This window comes from Zootoca vivipara, chromosome 6 (assembly GCF_963506605.1).
Source record: "Zootoca vivipara chromosome 6, rZooViv1.1, whole genome shotgun sequence".
NCBI classification, from domain to species: Eukaryota; Metazoa; Chordata; class Lepidosauria; order Squamata; family Lacertidae; genus Zootoca; species Zootoca vivipara.
This window is the reverse complement of record NC_083281.1, coordinates 19,893,164-19,916,856: the sequence shown is the minus strand read 5'-3', so window position 1 is coordinate 19,916,856 and position 23,693 is coordinate 19,893,164. Positions and strand designations below refer to the sequence as shown.

General features: G+C 50.3%; 1 protein-coding gene across 1 annotated transcript; it reads right to left on the bottom strand.

The window, feature by feature from the left end:
- Positions 1-1,375: 1,375 nt before the first annotated feature.
- Positions 1,376-21,852, bottom strand: NOP53 (NOP53 ribosome biogenesis factor). Its single transcript, XM_035119867.2, has 13 exons — positions 21,596-21,852; positions 18,756-18,820; positions 18,468-18,552; positions 16,805-17,007; positions 14,028-14,098; positions 13,843-13,938; positions 12,957-13,061; positions 10,734-10,931; positions 7,793-7,968; positions 7,093-7,159; positions 4,003-4,079; positions 2,679-2,735; positions 1,376-1,455 (listed from the first exon to the last, which is right to left on the bottom strand). Exons 1-13 carry the CDS (start codon positions 21,835-21,837, stop codon positions 1,449-1,451), a joined length of 1,449 nt encoding a protein of 482 aa, XP_034975758.2. The 5' UTR covers positions 21,838-21,852; the 3' UTR covers positions 1,376-1,448.
- Positions 21,853-23,693: the final 1,841 nt, after the last annotated feature.

Below are 23,693 nucleotides of genomic sequence, written 5' to 3'. Positions count from 1 at the left end.
GCCAGACCCCACGGCGACAGCCGGTTTAGACAACTAAGGTGCACTCCAAGCCACCTCTGCCGGCAGCTGGCAAAGAACCGAACCGGACGGGCTGCTACCTTCCCCAAAGGCACACAGGTGACCCATATTTCTGCAACATCGATACAGATTGGCGTCAAATCGCTCAGTAGAGAGGAAGCGGCCTCGGAGGACTCTCCCCCACCTGCAAGCTGTCGGCATCCTGGCAGCAGGTGGGGAAGAGAGATCAACAAAGGATGCAGAGCGTGGAGGAGAGCTCCGGAGGTAATGAAAGCCCAACCAGACAAATCCTCGGGAGCTTCTTCTCGTAGGAAGTGGGGGTGTTTTTTTTTAATCTTCTTTCCTCCAGGCCGGAGGTGATGCACAGGCCGACATTTTTAGCAGCGTTTGAAAAGGATGCCGCCGGAATGAAGTAAAGGAGGAACCAGTTGACAGGACATCACACAGCAGGAGATTTAGGGGCTTCAGCATCAAGATAAAACTCCCAAAACAAGGTTGGTGGCAGAGGAGAGGCTCTAAAGGCAGCTGGTTGAGATGAGCCTTGGCTTGCCCCCCCCCCCCAGACTGGTACCCATCAGTGGTAGCAGCGGAGGGTGGAGCCAGCTCCTCGTTTCCTATTGGCCGAGTGTAACTGCAGAGATTTCAAAGCTTAGTTGGCCACCTCAAGCAGGCTCAAGGAAAGGAGGGACAGAGATCTGACTGACAGAGGTAGTGATGGACATGCCCATTGCTGCTCCCCAGTTCTAAATACGAAGGGTGATACGCAAAAATAGGGATACTCAGAGTGGGCACACTGAATATCACCAGGCTTAAATAACTTAATTGATTTCAATGGGTCTGCTCAGCAAACATGACTCAAATAAGCCCACAAAGGACTTTGTGCAGCTGCTGAAGTTTGTATTTATATACCGCTTCAATCACCTGCATTTCTGAAGTTTGGCAGCCACTGAGGGGTCCCTGCTGTGTGCAGTGTTTTGTGAAAACTTCGGATACCAGGAAAAAGGGGGCAACAGCCGAGTAGGACTTGCGGTGCGAGTGGCAAGTTTCCACTTGCCTCCTCTTGCAAAACTGGGCAAAAAGCAGACCCCAGCAAGTTGTGTAAAGTTAGCATGTGGCTGTTGGAAGTGCCTGATGAAAATGGGATGCAGAGGAACTTTTTGCAGGGCAAAGTTTCCCTTTCTTTAAGAGCAGAAAGTGTACAGGTGTAGGAAGGGTTGCCTGTTTGTGAGCCAGTAACGGACTTAAGGCCCCTTCCCACAATGAGTCAAGAAGGGTGACATCCTGTGTCTGCACACTCAAGACAAATGGGGTGGGCGGGGAGGAGAGAGAGAGAGAGAGAGAATAGGTGCAATCTGAGTGTGGTTTATGGAATTTTAATGAACGATTGGGGGAACGGCGAGTTGCTGGGATGCTCTGGCGTAATTCGTGTTCTATAACCTGCAGAATGGGGAGGGAGAGAAGAGAGAACAGTAATGAATTTGGGGGAGTCAGAAGCGAAACCAGGAGTGGTAAGCTTGGGAGGCAGAGAGGGGCCTAGCTGGGAGATGCTAAAACCAGCTGAACTGGGTCCGAGAGAAAGGCTAAAGGACAAGAAACAAGCAAAGATGAGACTTGCTTTGGGCTGTTTACACACCATGCACTTGAAGCACATCCTTTCCGCGGCCTAAAATTATGGGAACTGTAGTTTGCCCACACAGAGCTACAATTGCCAGCACCTGTAGCACACCACAGTTCCCAGGATTCTAGGGGGGAGGCACACATAGAGTGTGCATGGAGTTACCAAGATTGTTTAGTTGCGCAAAAGCAGGAAGAGCACAGCAGTGAGGGGAAGATCAGCTTGGCCCTAACCATAGACCACCGGAAGCATTGTGCTACCTGCCTCCTAGAAAGGACTCCACTATCAATCTCCCTGTGGCTTCAGAGGCTAAGGAAAGGGCATACATATGCTAGCCAGAGATCCAAGGGCTTCTAGGAGATGGAGCCCCCTGCCCCACCCCCAGAAGAACAGCCTGATCCCCCAAATAGACTCAAAGGCCTGTTAAGGTATTCCTTGCATCTTCACCCTGGCACCATGGGACCCTCAGGCCTCCTCTCCCATGGCTAGCAGATTAAACCTGAGGCAGGGCCACAGTATGAAGCAGGAAGGAGATGGTGGCAGCAGCTGCAGAATGGACCGAACCATCCCACAGCTAGAGGTGGGGGTGCCACTCATGAACATCCCCATATGGAAATGATTCTACACAAAGAGAAAGCTAGCACACAAGGGCACATCTCCCTCTTATGTGCCAACTGCTTTGCTTTATACTTGCAAAGGAGTCCCTGCACCCATCTTAAAAATATATATACTTTGGCTGCCTTGCCCCAGTTAGCAAAGGCACTTTCTTCTTGCTGTTATTATCGTGGCAGGTTTTCGCCTTGGCCAGATGATGTTTTTATCTGAAGACGGCGTTTCTATTCAGTATGCCTGTCTGGGCTGTGTGATGCTGCTGCTGCTGCGATTTTAACTGTTATCAACCTGAGTAACGATGCATATGAGCTGGGCAGACTGTGCATTTCTGTCTAAGTAATAAATAAAAGGACGGTGGAGCAAGATTAGAGGGGCAGGGGGAAGAGCAACTGATTAGCCTGTCACTATCGGGCAAAACGCTGCCACCACTTACGTGATCTCCCGGAAGGCGCGCTTTTCGACGTACTTCACGCGGTATTTCCTCTTGAACCTGGCAAGGAAGACACAAGAGGTTTAGGGACTTTACAGTCCTCAATGAGAGGAACTGGTAAATACACCAGCCCAGAGCCAAGCACAGCAACCTGGGAGGCAAGCCGCCATGGCTGCAGAGACATCTCCTCTGCAAAGGCCACACACCACTTCCCTTGAAAGGTTTCTCTCTCTCCCTCCCTCCCGCACCAAGGCTTAGAGATTACGTTTTCCCCCAGTCCTCAGGAGTGCTGCGACTATTGCACTTTGTGATTCACCGCTTAAAGATGTGAAGCAACACCGTCAAACAACAAGACGGCGTTCTGAGCTGCTGTGAAGTGGAATCAAAGGCTCTCTGATTTGCCACTTCACTCACAGAAATCCAAGTGCTGGACACACATCAGCCTCACCTGCCCTCTCTGCAAGTGGTTGCCTTCCAATGTTTTGGATTACAACCCCCCACATCAGCCACAAGCCAGCACAGCCGAGCTGGTGGACATGGAGTTGGGAAAGGCCATTCCACACCCACACAGAACTCCCAGGGTTTTTACAATGACGTAACGGCCCTGAGACCTCCAGGTATAGACCAGTGTGTAAATTGAATGAATAAGAAAGAATCTTTGCTAGTGGTGGGGGGCACAGTTCTATGGAGGAAAAGACAAGACACGAGCATTATCCTGCTGCTGCTTATATTGCATGAATGAGAGGAGCAAGGAGACCCCCTGACCTCGCCAATTCTCTCAACTCACTGAAATATCAGCTTCCTCTCTGGAACGTGCAAATCTTATCAGAGGTTTAAGCAAGTGTGGATAACCCCACGATATCCCATAGTTTAAACAGGCCACAGCCAGCAACAGGTATAGGGAGTTACCCAACCCCGGGGGTAATTTACTGCATTAATACCTGAATCTGGGCATGCCACTGTGGCATCAGAGAACTGCTAAAACGCTTGGAGAAAGAAACAAGAGACTCAGGATTACAGAGTTGGAAGGTCATCTCGTTTCCTCCCCCCCCCCAGCTCCATGCTGGATGTGCAATGCAGGATGTGACCGCAGCATCCCTGGACCGATGGCTGCCCAGCAAGTACTTCCAGTGAAAGACTTCCTGTGGCCAACCAGAGGCTGACCCCCATCTCTCTGCAGGAGTTGCTGACCCTGGTGTGCCTTCCACCACTCAGAGACTAGTTAAGAAACATAAATCAAGTGGGCTCCTTGTGTTAACGGTGAAGAGTCACCCCGGTTGTCATTTAGGAAAGGAACGCCGCCTGCCAGCGCTGCCATCCCACTCACTTTGCGCGTTCCCTGGGCTCTAGGAGGTTGCGTTTTTGTAGGCTCTTGAACCGGTCCTTCAGGATACTGCCTTCAGGCTGGAGGAGAAAGCAGAAACAGAACTTGTGACTGAGTTTATATTAAGCACAAAGAGACCTGTGGTACCCTGAGAGTCTGGCTTCTTGTGGCAGGAGAGCCTTCCTAGCCAAGTACCCATTTATGTGCCATGCAGACTTGATCAGGTTACCCTTCGGGGAAATTCAGCCAACACCTGGATTCACTGGTTCTCAAGGCACAACATCCAGGTTGTCAGAGAAGGGGGAGAAGGTGAAGAGAAGTAACTGTGCCTGGATGCCCTCACATGCTGAACCAAAGGCAAATTGTTCTGGAAGCTCTGCAAGCACCATCTTGGTAGTCAAGTTACCCCCACAATGAATTGGTAGTTTTTGCAGCAATGAGCTCATATATGTTTATATTCACTTGCTCTGATGCTATCCTTATCTATGGCCTTGGGGTGCTGGGCTCCGAGACCAGAAAGGGGGTAATGCTTGGGTATTTGCCACCTATGCAGCCATCTGGGCAGGTTAAGCGATGGGAAGTCCGGGCCAGAATGACGTTTGCTGCTTTGTGTATAAAGAATGTGTGAATGTTTGCTTGCGCACAGACAAGCTGTCTCCCTGCTGTGGTATCTGTCCTGCCTTTGCAAAGGCTAGGAGAACTAGCAGGCCAATTTGCTCTAAGTCTGCACCTTTCTTTAACAAAGCACTAGAACAGATCACTCATGTTTTTGACGTCTTTGGTATCCCTGCACCCAACCATTCGCATTGGGCCTGTGGTTCAGAACACCTATTCCCCCCAAAATCCACCGCCAACGTCAAAACCATGAAGGTTTGTTTGCCTTGAACAAAATACCCCACCTTCTCTTACATGCAACCCAAAATTAAACACACAGTTGGGGATTAAAAAAACCTGAATCCACAAACATTCAAGTTTGCCCGTAACAGTCAAACACAGAGACTGGTTCTGGGGAGGCATCTGCAGCTCTACAGATGTTCTTGGGCTCAAACTCCCATCTTCCCCAGCCCTGATCGCTGGGGCTCAGAGTTGGCCCTGGTGTATTATCCGGAGAGCCAGAGATTCCCCACACCAGGTCTCTTGGAAATCATAACCGTTTCCCACAGCAGTGTCAGCTGGAGAGTTTCCCTTTTGCACCAGAAAGTTGAGTCTCAGCAGTGTTCCTTGCAGCGAAGAAAAAAAGGGGGGAAACAGCTGTATGAAGCCCTCCCCTCTTTGCACCAACACCTCCAGCAGAGACACTGCAGGTGTCGGGAGCGCAACTCTTCACACAACATCAACTCCTCAAGTACACTCATTAGGTGCCTTCCTGCTCCCTAGGATGGAGGTGTTTTGCATGAGCTCCGGGAGTTTTGCCTGTGAGGGGGGAGGTGTGAGGAGCTGGGAGGGAGCGAAGGGGGGGGAGGCCCACCTCCAAAGCCTTCTCAGCCTCGAAGCTCATTGGCTGGCGCTGGAGAAGCTGCAATCCCAAACTAGCTTGCCAATTGCAGGGATGCTGAATGGACACTGTGAAATAGGGGCATGCAGACAAGCCCTCCAATGGGGTTGGGTGGGGGCCCAGGAGCACAGACCTCCCAACATGTGCTCCCCACGACTAAGAGGCAACAAAGGCAAGAAAGGAAGTTAATTCTTCACACCACAGACCTCTGGAATACTCTGCTACCGTGCACGGCTATAGGCCAGAAGCCCAGCCTCTCTACTGACATGAAATCCCTCTGTGGCATCTCAGATAGTCAAATGCAGAAAGACCCATCTATCGTGTTCATTTTGATGCTGAAGAACATCCTGTGATGTCCACGCAGCACCTCCTCCCTCCATGTTAGTCAGCTGATGCAAGAAGGTGAAGGTCACACCCAACAGGAAGAGGAAGTCAGCACTATCCAGAGCAGGTGTCCCCTTAGAGGGCCCTGGGGGGGGGCACTAAGGGGCAAGGGGGGCGGCGGCAGTAGGTATAAGTGACTTTGGAAAAAATGGCACCACAGGATCAAGTTCACCAATTTTGCAGAAATAATTAAACTAAATTGTTCTAACTGGATTTTGAATAAATGCACAATTAATTGATACTGTTTTTATTCTTTTGTTTGAGCAGAGGTTAGATGGCACCTGTGGTGTATGACTTAGTTGAGACCCCTGCATTGCAGGGGGTTGGGCTGGATGATCCTTGGGGCCCCTTTCCAACTCGACAATTCCATGCCTGCAACTCCTTAGTAGGCTGCGCAAACCGCTATGCTGCAAAAATCCCTTTTTTATAGGGGCCACGGGGGATGCGTTTATGGAAGCAAGGGGGCAGTGGCCCAAAAAATGTTTGGGGAGCCACTGGTCCAAATTGTGTGGGGGAGATGAGTTTGAGAGCTCAACATCCCGGAATGAATTTGTGGGTCTCCCTGACCCAAGCTGGTCCAGAGAAGGGGCACAAACGCTGGCAGTAAGCAACTCTGAAGAGAGGACACCTTTAGAGAGGCCGTTATCTAAATCTGTTGGTCGTGCAGTACCCATGGGGGAACTCTTCTAAATTGGGAAGTGGTGGGGGGCGGGGAAGAGAGAGAAGGAGACTCTTCCTTGGGCGCCTCAGCTCCCCAGTCCTTACCTGCTCGGCAGGGCCAGGGAGCCCCTGGGGAACTTCACATTCCCAGCAAGCACTGCTGCAAATTCTCCGAGCGCAAGGATGGGTCTCATCATCGGACACCAAGGGAAGGAAGAATGCAGGCATGGGCGGGCAGGTGGGGGCCACAGCGCAGAGGCCCCTGGAGAGGAACGGACCACCCCTCAACTCCAAACTCTGCTCAGCAGCCCCTCCCAACGCCAGCAAGGCTGGGCTGTCCATCTTCGCAGTGGGCGGCCTAATTAGAAAGCTGCGTTCTGAAAAGGGCTGGCTTGAAAGCAGGCAGCGAGGTTTGTGCCAACCCCAAGAAGCCGGCGCAGAGAGAACAAAGAGGTGACAGAGAAATGGAGGGGGGCAGCAATGGGACCAAGGGAACTCTGAACGCTTGATGGGGAAGCTGAATACAGCCTCTTGCCTGTCCTGCAAATGCTCACCTTCAACGTTCTCAGGGACTCTGCCAGCTCAGTGCTCAGCTGCACATCCAGGTCAGGATCCTCATACCTGCCACGCAAGAGGGGGAAACAAAAGGGGGCTGCTGAGAAGCAGTGTTCAAAATTAGCCAGGCACATTCTGCACCTGGCTAGTGGCTGTTTACGACCAAGCGAAGACGCCCATTTTCACACACTAATGCCCCATCATGTGGAATTCTATCCGTTACACTTTATCTGCACACTCAGGACGAATTTCAGGATATGAAAACACTTTTTCTGAGCAGGGGCAGTCACCGTACAGAAAGAGAGGTCGGAATGGGCCAATATATATGTGGACTGTCCCTGGATCAAGTTACACCTCTTCTTGAAAGTTCTCAAAGCTCTCAACCGAGCTCAAGGTGGTCCTCTGAACTGGCCAGGCGTTTAACTGAGAATTGATCGCAGTTAATTTGAAAATTAAGGCTTGCAGCCCTGCCCAAAAATGGCAACAAGACATTCCTTAAACCTTGGTTTAAGGAGCCATTTGGCACCTAGCTAATATATCTTGAATTTCTAGCACTGCTGAGAAGCGTGAGACAGGTACCGGGCCTTTTCCTTCGGAGCTCCTTTCCTGGCAGGGGTAGGGAGAATGGGGACATTATCAGTGGCGTCTCTTAGCCAAGCTCCTCCTCCCAGCCTTGCGTCCCCCTCAACAGGCTCTTACTTGAGCTTGCCCAGCCTCTTGGGCTTGTTTTCTTCTGCCTTGCGCTTGGCCTCCCGCTCTCGTTTCCGGCGAATCAGCTCCGCCTCCCTCCGCTTCACCTGCAGCCGGATCGTGCGCAGCTGGAACACTTCCTGCCGCCGGAGCCGGGCCGCCTTCTCGAGTGCTTGCCGGACTTTCTGTGTGCAGAGGGGGGGAAAGAGAGAGAGAGAGGATGAGGCAGCAGCTCTGGAGAGAATGGCTTCCCTCCTCGCTTTTGCCCCTTGCTGTCCACGGTGTGCTCTGTAGCAGAGGGCAAACCCCTTCTCTCTTGCCAGCACAGGATCGCTGGATCTCTCTCTCAGCAGAGAGGTGGTCGTCCCCGAGAGCTGGCGTCCTCCCTGCTCCCGCATAGCTCCTGCAGGGAGCAGATGGCAGGCGCCAGGCTCGGCCAGATGGCCGCGTGTTTGCGAGCCGCAGCATCATCGGTGGAGAGGATAATCAGGCTCGCTCTGGCAGGTGGCCCAGAAGGCAGCCCCGATTGCCACGGCTTCTCAAGGGCAGCTCAGGGAGCACGGCCGTAGCAGGGGCTTAGGTGCCTGCACAGGAAGGAGTACGGGCGTGTGTAGAAACACACACAGAAACAAATGGGCATTTTACGCACTCACAGGACAACTGGTCTGTGCATCCCTGCACTAGAACAACTATCATTTTGCACTAAACATTGCCCCGAGGAAAAGCTGGATCGTACAGTCTATATGTGCTATGGAGGTTTGGTTCCTCTGAGTACACTCTTATTATTTTTTATTTTTTGCAGCTTAAGAGGAGGAAGCAGTTATGCATGGGAGGAAATCCCCCTGCTTTTTACCAAGCCAGCAACCAGAGACTTCAGTAAAGAAATGTCAAGATTCTTTCAAGCACATAACCATCGGGGCTAGAAATGTAGTGTTTAATTTTACAGGAAAGGGAGGTACTGAGGAAGCCGAATCCTCTAGCTATTTTGTAGGTTTTCTGTGCTCCAGCAGGGTCAAGGTGCACATGGACAGCCCTGTTCACCAGAGGCCTTGTGGGAACCTGCCATGCCCCATGCAACCACGAGCCCGTTTTGTGGCTGTGCTTATAGCGAGCTTCACTTCCAGAGACGAGAATAGAGAAACAGCCCACACCCACATCTCAGAGGCAGTAACTCAGCTGTATTTAGCCTTTGGCTAATTAAACTACCTGTGGCCTTCTAAACTGGGGTGTGTGTGTTTTATTGTTACTGTTTGTTGCTGTGCTGTGTATTTTTGTTTTTATATTGTAAACCACCCTGTGATCCTCAGATGAAGGACAGAATAAAAATAATAGTAATAGTAACAACACCAACACCAGTTACTGTAGCATAATGTTGAAGAGAGTCTGAGCTGTGAGGGAAGGTGCCCCCAGTTCAAACACCGCCTCTGCACATGGCTCAGCTCCCAGGATCCTTTGCAGAAGGTCACATGTGTGTTTCAAATATATGGCATGCAGAGTCTGAGAATAGCGGTTGACCAAAGGCAACCTTATCTTTTCAGTCCCACGTAGGAGCTGGGGAAGGCGAATACCAGTCTTTCGGCAAGGTCTTACAAAGAAGTGTTAATTTCTTTAATAACGAACATCGAGAATAAAGCATTTATTCTTGTGAATATGAGGGAAAGAGGTGCACCCTCCTTTGATCCACCACAGTATTGAAAGGGAGTCCAAGGCCAAAGTCCTGGTGCAAAGCAACCCATGGCCCCAAAGGACCCAGATATGACCAAGAAGACATCACACAAAGACCCATGTGCATAATTTGGGGGGAGGAGGGAACCACAACTAGAACCCCCCCCCACTTCATATTCTACATATGCAATTTAAGTTTTTCAACCAATGAACCATTTTTTTCAAGGCATGTTCCACAACAAGGACAAGGGAACCTTGGCCTTCTGTTGGGGCTACATCCCCTCTTACCATTGTCCACACTGCCTTGGGCTAATGGGGAGCTGGGAGTCCAATCATCCCCTGGAGGGCCCCTGCTTTAGAAAAACAACACGCCTGAATCCTTGGCTGAACTTGATTCAAGATGGAAGGTGCAAAGAACCGAGTATTGACTGCAAACTTGAAACCAAGCCTTATGAAGAACAGCTGTGAGGGAGTCAGATGTGTTTAGCCCAGGCATCCCCAAACTTCGGCCCTCCAGATGTTTTGGACTACAATTCCCATCATCCCTGACCACTGGTCCTGTTAGCTAGGGATCATGGGAGTTGTAGGCCAAAACATCTGGAGGGCCGCAGTTTGGAGATGCCTGGTTTAGCCTAACACTAACTGAGAGCTGACATGACAGGCCACCTTCAAATACAGCCATACCTTGGGTTTTTGAACAGCCTATTTCTCAAACATTTTGACTCCCGAATGCTGCAAACCCGGAAGGGACTGTCCTGGTTCGTGAATGCTCTTTTGGAAGCCGAATGTCCGATGGGGCTTCTGATTGGTTGCAGGAGCTTCCTGCAGCCCATCGGAAGCCGAGCTTTGGTTTCCGAACCTTTTGGAAGTCGAACGGACTTCCAGAACTGGCTCTGTTCAACTTCCAAGGTATGACTGTACCCGAGGGGCTGCCACATGGAAGGTTTCCTGCTGCCCCAGGGGGTAGGACCCAAAGCAATAGATTCAAACGACACGAAGGGAGATTCCCGACTAAACATCAGGAAGAGGGTAAGAGCTGTTCCACAGCAGAAAGGACTACCTCAGAACGTAAGGGGGAATCTCTGTTTTTAAACAGAGGTTGGATGACCATCTGTATAGAATTCTTTAGCTGAAATTCTTGCGTGGTGGGTGGTTGGACCAGAGGACTCTAGGAAGCCTTCCAAGTCTACAACTCTATGGTTCTAGGATATAAGGGAGGGGCTCAGGCGCAACTACAAATCTGGGGCTGTGTGTAAGTTTTGCACTAGACCGAGGGCAAACCCACCTTCCGCTTGGCCTCCTTCTCCTTCTTCCGCTGCCGCTCTGTTTTCTTTTCTCTTGCCACTGCTCGGGGCAGACGAGGTGGAGGAGCAGCGTCCGCCTGCGACTCTCCCTCCTGAGGTTCCGATGGGCTCTCCTGGCTCCCTTCGCCGTCCGACTCCTCCTCCAAGAGGCCCTCGCACTGCTCCTGGAACACCGTCTCCTGCAAGCGCAGACGTAAGCTGCATCATTAGGAATGGGTTGAGGATAGAGAAACAGAGAGAAACATCGCACACCCTGCCTGGGCTGCATCTTCTCTCAATGGCCGGTAGCATTCGATCAATAGTCCTCAAAAGATGTGCCAACTCTCTTAGGGAGAAGCAGGCTGTTGCAAAGGCAAAAAGCTCTTTCCCATTTCACTTTGCATGATACCTTCTGCCTGCACATCAATATAGTTGAAAGGGGCCAGCAGAGCTGGACAGGGTTCAGCGCACCCTGTGTGGTTTTATTTCATTTACTTATAGAAGTATAAGCCATATCATAAAATATCAGTGTCCGACACTGAAACACTAAATAAAGAACAAGGCAGGTAATCATTAAAAAATAATAATAAACCAAACAGCTACAAAAGGCCTGCTGACATGAACAGGTCTCGTCACAGATACCTAAAGGTCAAAAAGAGAGCAAAATCTTTGCTGGAAGAGCGTTCCATTGCAAGGGCCTAGCGATGCTATATGGCTGACTTCTAGTGGAGGCCAATAGGGCCTCTGTACATGGAAGGACAACTAACAATTGTTGTTGTTGTTGTTGTAACACTTAAAAGCCCTCAGCTGCATTTAAATTCGACATACAGAAAGACCCAGGACACAGGATCTTGCATGGCTCTTCCAAGCCTTAGGCTGGTTCTTGGCTCCTTCTCTAGGTGTGGAGGCTTTTGCTGTTTGGTGGGAGGCTGTTGCTGCTGCTCAGTGCCAGGTCCTGGCACCTCTGGGCAGGATTATTTACAGCTTCTCAGAGGCCGGCACATCCCTTTAAACTGATACAGCGCTATAGGGTTAAGGCCTATTAGGAGGCTAAATATACGCTCTCCTCGGGCCAAGTGAGGAAACTGGCTTGCTTCTAGTGGGAGAGGGGTGCTAACCACAGGCAAAGCGGCCACGTTACCCTTTCCTGGTCCTCAGCAAAAGAGGATTCGGCGAGGAGGGGCTGAGAGGTGGCAAATTTTCACCTACATAAGCACAATGATTTCTTGCTGCCAGGCTGCGACACCACAGCCCAACCCCTCCAGGATCACACCTACTAAAAAGCACTAAAAAGCCAGGAAGTGACAAATTGCGATCTTGTCATGCAGCACCTGAACTGTCAATGTGTTTACCTAAACCTGTAATTCTCACGCTGTGTCCCTAGGAGGTTTATCCGGGGCTTCTCTGGAAGGTCAATAGCAGCCGCAGGTAAGCATCCATGAAAAGGCAGCTTCTGTGAGCTTTTACAAACTCTCCTTGCACGTTGGGCAGCTGCAGGTGCTGCTTGCCCTGAAAACTCCTCCCTCTACCAAGCCAAAGAATCTCCTCCTGTAATGCACAGGTGCAACTTAGCTGGGATAAAAATGTGGGAAGAGTTTTCCTTGAGACTGAAAGCTTGAAAAGCCCCGGCCTAGATGAGCCATTGTCATTTTATGGGCCTTTGCAGCTTTAGTGTCCGTCACCCCTGGCAAACATGGAAAGGATGGCATAATGATGTGCTCTTGACTTAGGAGAATGTAACAGTCAGGAGAGCTTGACTGACTCTATCCAAGACACGGCCCTCTGCACTCTTTCCACAAACAAGACACACTGCTGCTTCCTTGAGAGCCAAGAAAAAAAACCAGGACAGCCTTCCCCCCAACCTGGCAACTTCCAGAATGTCACTGTTGGGACTCCAATTCCCATAATCCCTAACCAATAGTCTGGGGTTGACTAGAGTCCATGTCCAAGATCTGGAGGTCACCAGGTTGGGGAAGCCTGCCCCAGGATATCCTGACCAAGTCTTCACTTGATACAATCCTCTGGTCCAATGGTAGCACCTCTGTTCCTCCTGCTATTGTTTTTGTCCGTCGTCGTCCCCTCCACCTCCCAAGAACAAGGTCAGAATGCCAGCAAGGGCGCAGGTCAATTCTCCCAAGAACAAGGTCAGAATGCCAGCAAGGGCGCAGGTCAATTCTCCAACAGCCTCAGCAGTGGAACTCCCTTCTGCAGGGTCGAACGCTCACCTCGGTTGGGGCTTCCTCCACTGTGGGGAACTTCAGCTGACGCTCCAATCGCTCTGCTGCCTTCTGCTTCTTCAGCTCGGCTTCGTGGGCTTGGAGGAGGAGGGCCTGCAATGGGGGAGGGAGCGGCATGAGCAGCGGAGGAACAGGCATAGTGATCCCTTGTGGGACCTCTGCTGTGATGCATAAGGGACTGCTTCACTCATCCCAGAAAACTCTCTTCCAAGTCAGGCCCAAATGTAGCCCTTCAGCCCTCTCCGTCTGGCCCTCAGGATCCTTCTCAAGCTATGTCCCTCACCAGCCCTGCTCCACACCCTCCCTGGGTGCTGTTTCTTGGCTGCAATGCTTTATAAAACGGTGATATCACTCATTTGCTTGGCAGCCGGGCTGGCTGAGCCAGTGTGGCATAAAGGTTAGTGTTGGGACTCAGACCTGGGAGAGGCCAGGGTTTGAATCCTCCACTCAGCCATGAAGCTAATGCTGGGTGACCTTGGAGTCAGTCACCACCTCTTAGCCTAACCCACCTCAAGCTCCTTGAAAGGTGAAGGTGGTAGATCAATATAATAAAACAGATAAAAAACAGTGTGTGTGTGTGCCTAGACACCTCTAACTGAATCTAGCCTGCTGCACATAGCAGAGAGTCACAACTTCTGCGCTGTACAAATCTGACCCTAGTCCCACCCGCCACTGGCAATGGCCCCTGGAAGCTTGCTGATGAGGAAATGTGGCCCTTGAATTGAAAATGGTACCCCACCCCCACTTCAAAAAAGTGTGATGTGTTCCCCTGGCCCCTCCGTTGCCTGTGCCCCATCCCAGTAACCATGGCTCCTTTCCCAATCCCTAGCAGTGCCGCAGCCGCATCCCCACAGGTGGAAAGGCTTGTAGATACCTGGTGGGCTTCAAAACTGGGGTTGTATGACCCTCCTGGGGGAATGACCTCCACGGCTGGCAGCTGAGATCGAGCCTTCTGCAGACGCTCTGGGCGCTAAGGAGAGATAAAAGAAAAGAGAGGCTGAAGCAGCCCCCGGCTCCCCACGCAACCACCCCTGCTCAAAAGCAAAGGCCCCCATGTACCTTCACGGGCTGTTTTTTGGTCTGCTCCAGGAACCAGGAATCCTTCCCAGCCAGGGCTTTGTCCAGTGGATCTGGGAAGACAAAAAAGGGAGGGGAGGAGAAAGAAAGCCGTGTCACAAGGCCAGCAAGAGCCTGAGCTTCTGCTTCTGAACGAGGTGTGAGATGCTGCTTCAGGGGCTACAGACACTCAATTCTCCCCCCCATCAGCACACCAGCTCTGTTTTGGCAACAGTTGCCACCCTAGCCGGAGAGTGTGGGCGGGCAGTCACGTTCCAGCCACCCACGGGAACTGGACAGTGGCCTGGAGGGAGGTCATTTTGTGCTCTGAAGTACTTAGATTAGCCCTGAACCTTTAACCCCAAGCAGATGGGGGGGGTGGGGGGTTCAGGGAGGAGAAGGCGGAAGCAGCAGCTGGGAAGGATAAACACAACAGGCACCTGAAGGTAGGGGAGAAAAAGGGAGGGGGAGCGAGGGATGACTGTAGCTGCTTAAACCTGCTTGAATGAGTGTCAGCCGGGATGGAGAGAAATGCCAATCACCGCCCACCACCTTGTTCGCTGAGCCAGGCAACTCCTGCTGGAAGCAACATGCAGAGGATGTGGGAGGGATTCCCTGCAAGGGGAAATCCCACAGGGCCAGTCTGGCCAACTGGGTACGTCTGCTTAGGGAGCCAACCCAGCAGATGCTTCCCTCTGCCATCGTCCGGGTCACAGAAGAGAGTCCCAGAGACCAGCTTGTGCTCTCTTTGTCTCCCCGCCTCTTCCCAGCCAAAGCTGGAAAGAGAACTCAAGACGAATAACTCTCAGCATCTCTCCTCTAACTACCGGAAGCCCTCATAACTTTTAAGATATCAAAAATTCTTAAAAACAGTCAGGATTTTTTTTTGGGGGGGGGGAGACACAGCAGAGATTCTACCCCTAAAATATTTCCCTGGGTTCCTGAAAAAGATCATTTTCAGCATGTCGCTGTATGAGTGCTGACCTCTCCTGGAGAAAGCTAGCATGACACTGGGCCATGACCTAGATAGAATCCGGGGGCCACACAGACTTCCTTCCCCTCCCAACTGAAGAGATTAAAAGCTGGAACAGGTAAACATCTTGTAACGTAGAAAAGGCAGAGGAGATAAAGACAAAACCAGGAAGCCGATACACATGTGTGATTACACAGGTACGTCTACTAGAGATAGAGATTCAACCACATGTTGAGGAGAAGGGAATGAACAGCCTGTGTACCCAAGAGACACAAACTTCTCACACACACACACGACCACCACCACAAAGGATGGCCATCTAGGTAACAGGTAAATATTCCACACTACATCAACCTGTTCAGGTAAGAAGTGAATGGATGGCACAGCAGGTGGCACCTCGCCTGCATCACACCAAGCATGAGATGACATTTCAAACCACTGCCTTTAAGCTTCTGTTCAGTCCTTGCAAACAAGACACATTCTACCCACAAAACATAACTTCCTTCCACCAACAACCAGGTCACAAAGTCTCGAGAGGACAGCCAGGATGGGGCAGTTGTGTTTTTAAAGTAAAGCAGGGGGGGGACATCCCAGAACTGTTGAAAAGTGAAGCTGGGTTCAAGAAGTGTCATAGATCAGGTGGCTAGGTTCCTGGAGAAGGTTTCACCCATGCTCATTCATGGCACCTCAAGGCATGAAGCGGAGAGACGGAGCAGGAAAGATGAGCCACAGAAAACATGACTAGCAGAGCAAGGAGCTACAGGTGAGAGAACAACCTGCTGCAAAATGCACCAACCATTCCTTGCATGACTCTCAACTGTTTGCAGGAAAAGCAACTACTCTGGGGTGTTCTCAGCCCCCGTCAGCTATAGGAATGCAACAAGGGACCACTAGATATGTGGAAGGGTGACACAACTTTGTCCTTCATCTCTAGGGCAAATGTATTTTAGATGCTGGGGGGCGAAAGTAGCCTGCATCATATAGGGTTCCACACACACCAACATCCTATTGAATTAGCTGGACACCAACACCATCACATGCCACTAGAGCTTCCCTCCAGATACATGTAAATGCTGCACGCAAAGGAAGTGGCCTGTAGTTTAGGTGATGTTTTACGTGAGATGCTGGGCCACATAGAATGACCTTCAGGATATGGGTGGTGCTGTGGTCTAAACCACCGAGCTTCTTGGGCTTGACAATCGGAAGCTTGGTGGTTCAAATCCACGTGATGGGGTGAGCTCTCGTTGCTCTGCCCCAGTTTCTGCCAACAAAGCACTTCAAAAGCGCACCAGTGCAAGTAGATAAATAAGTACCGCTGCACCAGGAAGGTAAATAGCGTTTCCGTGCGCTCTGGTTTCCGTCACCGTGTCCCATTGCGCCAGAAGCGGTTTAGTCATGCTGGCCACATGACCCAGAAAGCTGCCTGTGGACAAACGCCGGCTCCTTCGGCTTGAAGCAAGATGAGCGCTGCAACTCCATAGTCGCCTTGACTGGAGTTAACCGCCCAGGGGTTATTTACCTTTTTACCTTTTACCCTTCATGAGTCCTGGAACCCCATTCAGGCCCAACATTCCATGAAAACTGGCTTGCTAACTGCTGACTTATAACCAAAGCATGAGGCTATGCTCACCTGCCGGACTTTCCAAAAGGATGTAATCACTACTCCACCACACCTGTTTATAAAAGGGGGGTGGGATAGCAGCAGTGAAACTCTCAAGTCCCATCCACCAACTGTAACTCAGAAGACTCCTCCCTCTTTCTAGAGCTAGGGATAGAATTATTGCACCCGACTGCCTCCTCGACTTACTTGAGTCTGACCACATGTCATAGAACGCCCTGGAAGGATTGATGCCACTGTCTGTTTCTGCAGCTTTCACTGCTGGGGGCTTCTGCAACCTCTCCTGAAGGAGGCGCTCTTTCCGTGGCACCACCCCTTTCTCAGTCAACTTCTCCCAAAGCCGCTGCTTCCTCTTTAGCTTCTTGCCATTGGGAACCTGGTGGGCGAGGATGCTAAGGAGAATAAAGACAAGTTTTTGGTCAAGCAGGACCGCTGCTAGCCGCTGCCGCTGCCAACCGCTGCTGACAATTCCGAGATAAATGGATAAATACTGTCTGATACTGCACAAGGCAGCTTCTTATCCCGCCCTTTCCCCTACTGAATCATACATAGCAACTCATGACATGAAATTTATTAGTCAGAGACTTGTGAAACACAAATGGAACTACAATCCCAAAAGCAAAATTTTTTTTAAAACAATATACAACAAACAAACATTTAAAACAATATACAACATCAGATTTTAAGTTTTAAAATGCAGAAGGCCGAGGGCTTGCTGATCAGAAGGTCAGCGGTTCGAATCCCTGCGACAGGGTGAGCTCCAGTTGCTCGGTCCCAGCTCCTGCCCACCTAGCAGTTCGAAAGCACGTCAAAGTGCAAGTAGATAAATAGGTACCGCTACAGTGGGTAGGTAAACGGCGTTTCCATGCGCTGCTCTGGTTTGCCAGAAGTGGCTTAGACATGCTGGCCACATGACCCGGAAGCTGTATGCTGGCTCCCTCGGCCAGTAAAGAGAGATGACTGCCGAAACCCCAGTGTCGTCCGCAACTGGACCTAACGGTTAGGGGTCCCTTTACCTTTACAGTCCCAAAGTCTAGTTCTAGGGACTGTGTCGAAGGCTGCTTTTAGATCTACGAAGGCGTGGTATAGTGAGGCCAGCCCTCCTGATTTGTATTTTTCTATGAGATGTTGAAGCGTTAGACAGTGATCTATCGTGGACATAGCAATTCAAAAAACTCTCCAGTTGCTCCCTCACTTTACTTCCTGATACTGTAGCAGCAGCACTTTAATCTCATGGCAGCAAGAACAGGGCCTCCTCCTCTAAAGCCCAAGGGATTTTGGGGAGGCAAGCTACCTAAAGATAATGGTAGTTTGAAGGAGGACATTGACCAGCTGGAAAGGAAGCCACAGAGCTGTAAGGAGTGCATCCTAAAGAGTCTAAGTAATATGATGAAAGAGTGGCTGAACTAAACTTTGTGGGGAGGTGAAATACTGAAAAATTCCCAATACTGAAAAGGTCAAAAAGTAGGAGAGAAACACTCACACCTCCCTGAGAATCTGACAGGCAACAGAATGGATGGAAATTATTACTGTGAATTTCTATTTCCAGAGTCTCCTGGAGGATTACCTGCAGTATGGTCATATGTAGATTAAGAAAAAGGCTCCAAAGTAGTTCAGTGAACCAAGTTGCGTAAAGAGACCGTGCGAAGGGCAGTCTGCTAGATGTGATGCAAGTTAGTGCTGGGGGTCCGAAACTTACAACTTATCCTACCTAGCCGCACCGTTCCTCTCTTGCCTCTAATTGTCTCCCTAAAGCTCAAAGGCTCGGGGCTAAGATGGGGGATATCAAGAGCACCAGTCAGGCAATGGGGTTTCCTACAGTTTGTTCTGCACAACCCAGAAGACGACTTACTCTTTAGGTGGAGGCACTTTGGAATCCAGCTGCAGGATCAAGTCGATCTTCAATGGTTTCTCTTTGCCACACTTCTGTTTTCGTCCTGGAAGGAAAAACCAAGCCAAGGATTCATCAGAGAGGCACAACCAACAAACAGCATTATGAAGTAAGTTGCGAGCAGGAGTCGTGAGTCCCACTCCAGGTGGCGGCTTATTCTGCACGCAATGGGAACACTTTGATCCAGGCTCCAATTTCTCTGGTATTCATGACCCAAGTTGACTCTTCTTGTTCATTGCAGCCTCTTACCTTTTTCTTGAACGCCAGTGTCTACGAAGAAGAGGGTTTCGTTGGGTTTCTCTGACACAGGTCCTCTGGAGAGAAGGGAAAAATAAATTTGGACCACTACAGCAGGACTATTCTCCAGGCCCCAGATATCCAGCCAACAGCTACCGTTCTGCTCCTGCATCGCAACAACACTGAGAGCCAGTGTGGCATAGTGTTTAGTGATGTACTAGGACAGAGGTCAGCAATCTAAGGCCCATGGGCCGGTTCTGGCCCATGAGCTTCCTGGAACTGGCACACGGCTGTTCCGCCGTGCTTTTTTCCCGCAGTGCCATTTTTTTCTCGCCGTGGGAACTGACTTCCAGGTCGAAAGAGCGCCGGAAATAGTGTGTGCGCATGCACAGACTCACATGCTCCAGTCCACCAAGAGGTCTGCTGGGGAGTGGACCGGGCAGGCCTCAAAAAACGTTGCCGACCCCTGGACTAGGACCTAGGAGGTCAAGGTTTGAATCTCCACTCATGTCATGAAGACCAATGGGTAACCTTGGGCCAGTCACCATCTCTCATTCTAACCTACCTCATAAGGTTGTTGTGAGTATAAAATATTTTGGGGGGGGGGGGAGAACCACGTACATTACCCTGAGCTCCTCAGGTGGCATATAAATAATGCAACAATAAATAATTATTTATTATTATCCAAATCCAAGTTATTAATTATTATCCAAATCTCAGGCCACTCCACAATGCCCTCAAGATCTGCACCCACACTGGCTATCTGTGCCAACAAAACATTTTCTCCCACAGGTTTGGCCTCCTGGAGGGGGCCTGGGTTCTACCCCAGCCCATAATGTCTGCTGCACACCAGTGCCCCATAACTGTGGGTGCATCATCGTGTACTCCCTAGTAATGATCTCCCCACACTTCTGCAACTCACTCCTCCCAGAACTATCGGTCCTTCAGCACCCCTTTCTGCTTATTTTATCTTCAACCTCTCCTTTCATGCACAAGAAAGGTGCATGAAACCACACATGGGAAATGCGGATAGAGAGGTTGTTTCTGCTACCTCTTGTAATACTAGAACCCTATGGGGTCACTCCCATGAAGGTGTGAGATTCAGGACCAGCGAAGAACTGCATCACACAACACATAGCTGAGATCTCATGATAAAAGGCAGTATATAAAACCAATTTTTTTAAAAAGCTAATCAGCAGAATTCACTTTCACAAGACGGACAGATGGGCACCGTTATAGGAATTCTAAGGTCTCAAAGATAGAATGTTGATAATTGCACAAGGTAAACAGTATATAAACCACATGTCTAAAATTGTATAGGAAAGCATTCCAAAAGCCAACTTGGCTCTCCTGAAGGCTCTAAATCTTTCCTCTGCCTCCTTAATCCCCCTTGCCTGAGAACACTTAGGCAGACAGAAATCAGGGGAAGTTCCTGAAGGGATTCCTCTCCTATATATATGAACCTCCTTTGTATTGTCATTGCTTGCTTGCCCGGATGCTTTGCACTGAGGGATGTGTGACGGGCATCCCTATTGTCTTATCAAATGCTAATGTTTTGTGTAAACTGTGTCTAGAACGATGCGTGATGTAATTTCTGGCTATTTGTAGAGGAGGAGGATGTCCTTTTCCATGCCAAAATGGAAACCCTTAAAAGAGATGTTCTGGGTCTCTCTTGTCTCCTTCCTAAGAGAGGAGGGAACTCTGTTGCAACAGAAAAAGAAACATATCTGTCTTGCTTTCATTGCATCCTGCCTCCATCTGACCTATCATGGACTTCGGGAACTCAGTCCCTTGGGTAGTTGAGCAGCAACCACCCCTATTTTTCCTATGGTACCTCTACTTACAAATTTAATGTGTTCCGAATTCACATTTGTAAGTCAAAAAAAATTGTAAGTCGAATCCCATAGGAATGCATTGGGAGAAAAAAAATCGTAAGTTGAAGCAACCCTATCTAAAAATTTGTAAGTAGAAAAAATCCTATCTAAACCGCATCCAAGATGGCGGACAGAGCTACGTTCGTAAGTAGAAACATTCGTAAGTAGAGTTATTCGTAAGTAGAGGTACCACTGTATCAGCAACAAGCTACATGGCTGTAAAAAAAAAGTGCTGGAAACTCACGCAGCACAAGGCTATCAGTGGCCATGACAACCAAGTTATCTCTCCATTGAGCCCCCGAATACCAAAAGCTGGGAATCACCAGTGGGGAGGGTTCCACCAGCATTATTGCTTTCCATTTCTAAGTTCGGAATTTTCTTGGTGGTCAACAAAAGAGATTTAGAGACTGCCTCAAGGCAAATCTTTAAAAAATGTAGTATAAAAACTGACAACTGGGAAACACTGGCCTGTGAGTGCTCCAATTGGAGAACAGCCTTTACCGAAGGTGTCGTGGGCTTTGAAGACACTCGAACACAGGACGAAAGGGAGAAGCGAGCTAAGAGGAAGGCATGCGTGGCAAACCCTCATCGTGATCAACTCCCGCCCGGAAACCAATGTCCCCACTGTGGAAGGTCATGTAGATCCAGAATTTGCCTCCACAATCACTTACGGACTCACTGTTAAAACCGTGTTTATGGGAGACAATCTTACTCGGCTATGAGGGATCAACAATGAAGAAGAGCTTGTGGGAATCTATCTGGCTGTCCCCTTTGGGTCCTGACCCAGCAAGGGGCTGTCAGCCCATTCCAATAGGAGCCCTGCTGGGTCATGGCCAGAGGCAAACCAGGCTCGCACCCGCCGGGTATGGTGAGGGCCTCCCCAGCCCTCCTGGGGTATGATATAGGCTGCCCCCGAACCTGGAGGTTCCACGCTTCGACCGCACCCCCCCCGGGGAGGAGATTCGGGCCCAGGCTCACCCCAACTGCCTCAGCTCGGCCGCCTTCTCCTGCAGCCAGTCTCCCAGTTCCCGGCCGAGCTTGGCTTCCGGCCCTCGCCACCGCTTCCAGCCCTTCTTGCGGTTCCTGGCGCCCAGGCCCCCCGCCCGCCGCGAAGGGAGCCGGCCCGGGTCGCGCGAGTTGGGGCCGAAGCCCAGGAAGGCCGCATCGGTAGGAGGAGTAGCAGCACCAAGAGCAGTCGCAGTCGCCGCCGCCGCCGCCATCTTGGGCCACGAGAAAGAGCGAGTCGAGTGCGCAGGGCGCCGGCGTCGCTTCCTTCTGCGTGAAACAGGAAGTGAGAACAGGTAACTTCCGGCGCTGGCGGCCATTTTGGGAGAGGCGCCCGCGATAGCAAGAGAGAGGGCGGGGAGTGGAGAGGGACAGGTGAGGTCAACTTCCGGTATTAAATTTAAAGGCGTCGTCCTCCCATTATTATTATTATTATCATCATCACCATCATTGAATTGTAGAGTTGTAAGGAGCCACGGGGGTCACCCAACCCCTTGCATGGCGGGTTGCGTGTGTGTGTGAACTAGATGACCCTCGCATCCCTTCCCACTCTTCTATGATTCTAACGCAGGAATCTTTTGCCCAAAGCAGAACTCGAACCCACAACCCTGAGATAGAAGAGTGTCGTGTTCTACTGAATGAGATATACCAGTAGCCGTCATTAAGCAATAGGAGTTACAGTATCATCTAATTATTTATTACCCCCAGTGGACTCAGGGAATGTATGCAGGCAGAGCGGGGAGGTCGCTGAGTTACTTGAGATGGGGAGGGGGGCTTGCCCTTTCCCGCGGAGGAAAGCGACGCGGCATTTGGGATTTGTGTTTAGAGAGAGATGGCGGGTAAGAAATGGCATGATTAGAAGTGCATGGAGTTAGGCACGGGGTGGAGAAAGTGGGTGGAGGAGAGTTTTATTCCCTCTCTCATAACGCTAGAGCTTCCTGGACATCCATTGAATCTGAATGTTGGAACAGTGGAACTCCCTGCCACAGGAGACAGTGATGGCCACCAACTTGGTTGGCTTTCAAAGAGGACTGAACAAATTCACGGAGGAGGAGAGGGCTCTCAGTGGCTGCAGACAATGGGGAAGCGGAAGGAGGGTTGGTATTTTATGTTTTTGGATAAATATAGGGTTGTTCTTTCTTTGGGGCGAGGAGAAAATGTGGGGCTGGGGCTTGACTAGATGACCCTCGTGACCCTTCCAACTTCAAGTCTATGATTCTACAGTTCCCTACTCCTGAGGTATATGATAAATCCAAGTACTATGCACACATATGTATGTGCATTGTCAGTTTTGCATGCAGCCACTAGGGGACAAGCTTGTCCCAGTCCATCTGGGCTCTGGAGGGGCCGGGTGCTGGGTGTGGCTGGCAAAGGCCAGGGTGGTGAGTGTGTTTTTCCAACACTGCTAACTGTTTTCACAGCAGTTTGAGGGCTGGCGGATGTTTCCCCTCGGTATTCATGCCGCACCATCCGCCAGTTGGAAGATACAGGCTCCCCACTGCTGCTTAAATCAAAAGTAATCCCCGTGGCGTCGGGGGGGGGGGGGAAGGGGGCATTAAACGTAATGCCAGCCACCCCTACAAACCCCACACACCCCTCATAATTTGTGCTATCTGTTTTGCACGGAATGGGAAACACGTGAAAGCTGCAACTAGTTACAGCGGACAACCAGATGTGTGCATTTTGCAGAAATGGAAGAGATTACTTGGACTTGCGATACCATAATGTATGGATTATTGCAATCTGACTCATCACCCCTTACTGGTCCAGAGAGGGAAGGAGACTCCAGACAGATTTTTTTTTTTTTTTTGCAATATGGTGCAAGTTTCCTGAGGCCTTTCTTTATCTGGAACATAATTGTGCTCTATCATAATTGCAGAGACCAGTTGCGTTGACTGCCTGACTAACAGTTTGGGATTGAAAGTTTGGAGACTTCACTGGAGGGACTTCTCTATACAGTATCTTGCTGCACTGAGGGATAAGACTTAGCATATCTTCTGTGCAGACTCATACGTGGCTGTATTATCCCTGTTTTATTTCAGTGTGCTCCTCGATAATCGATACATACATA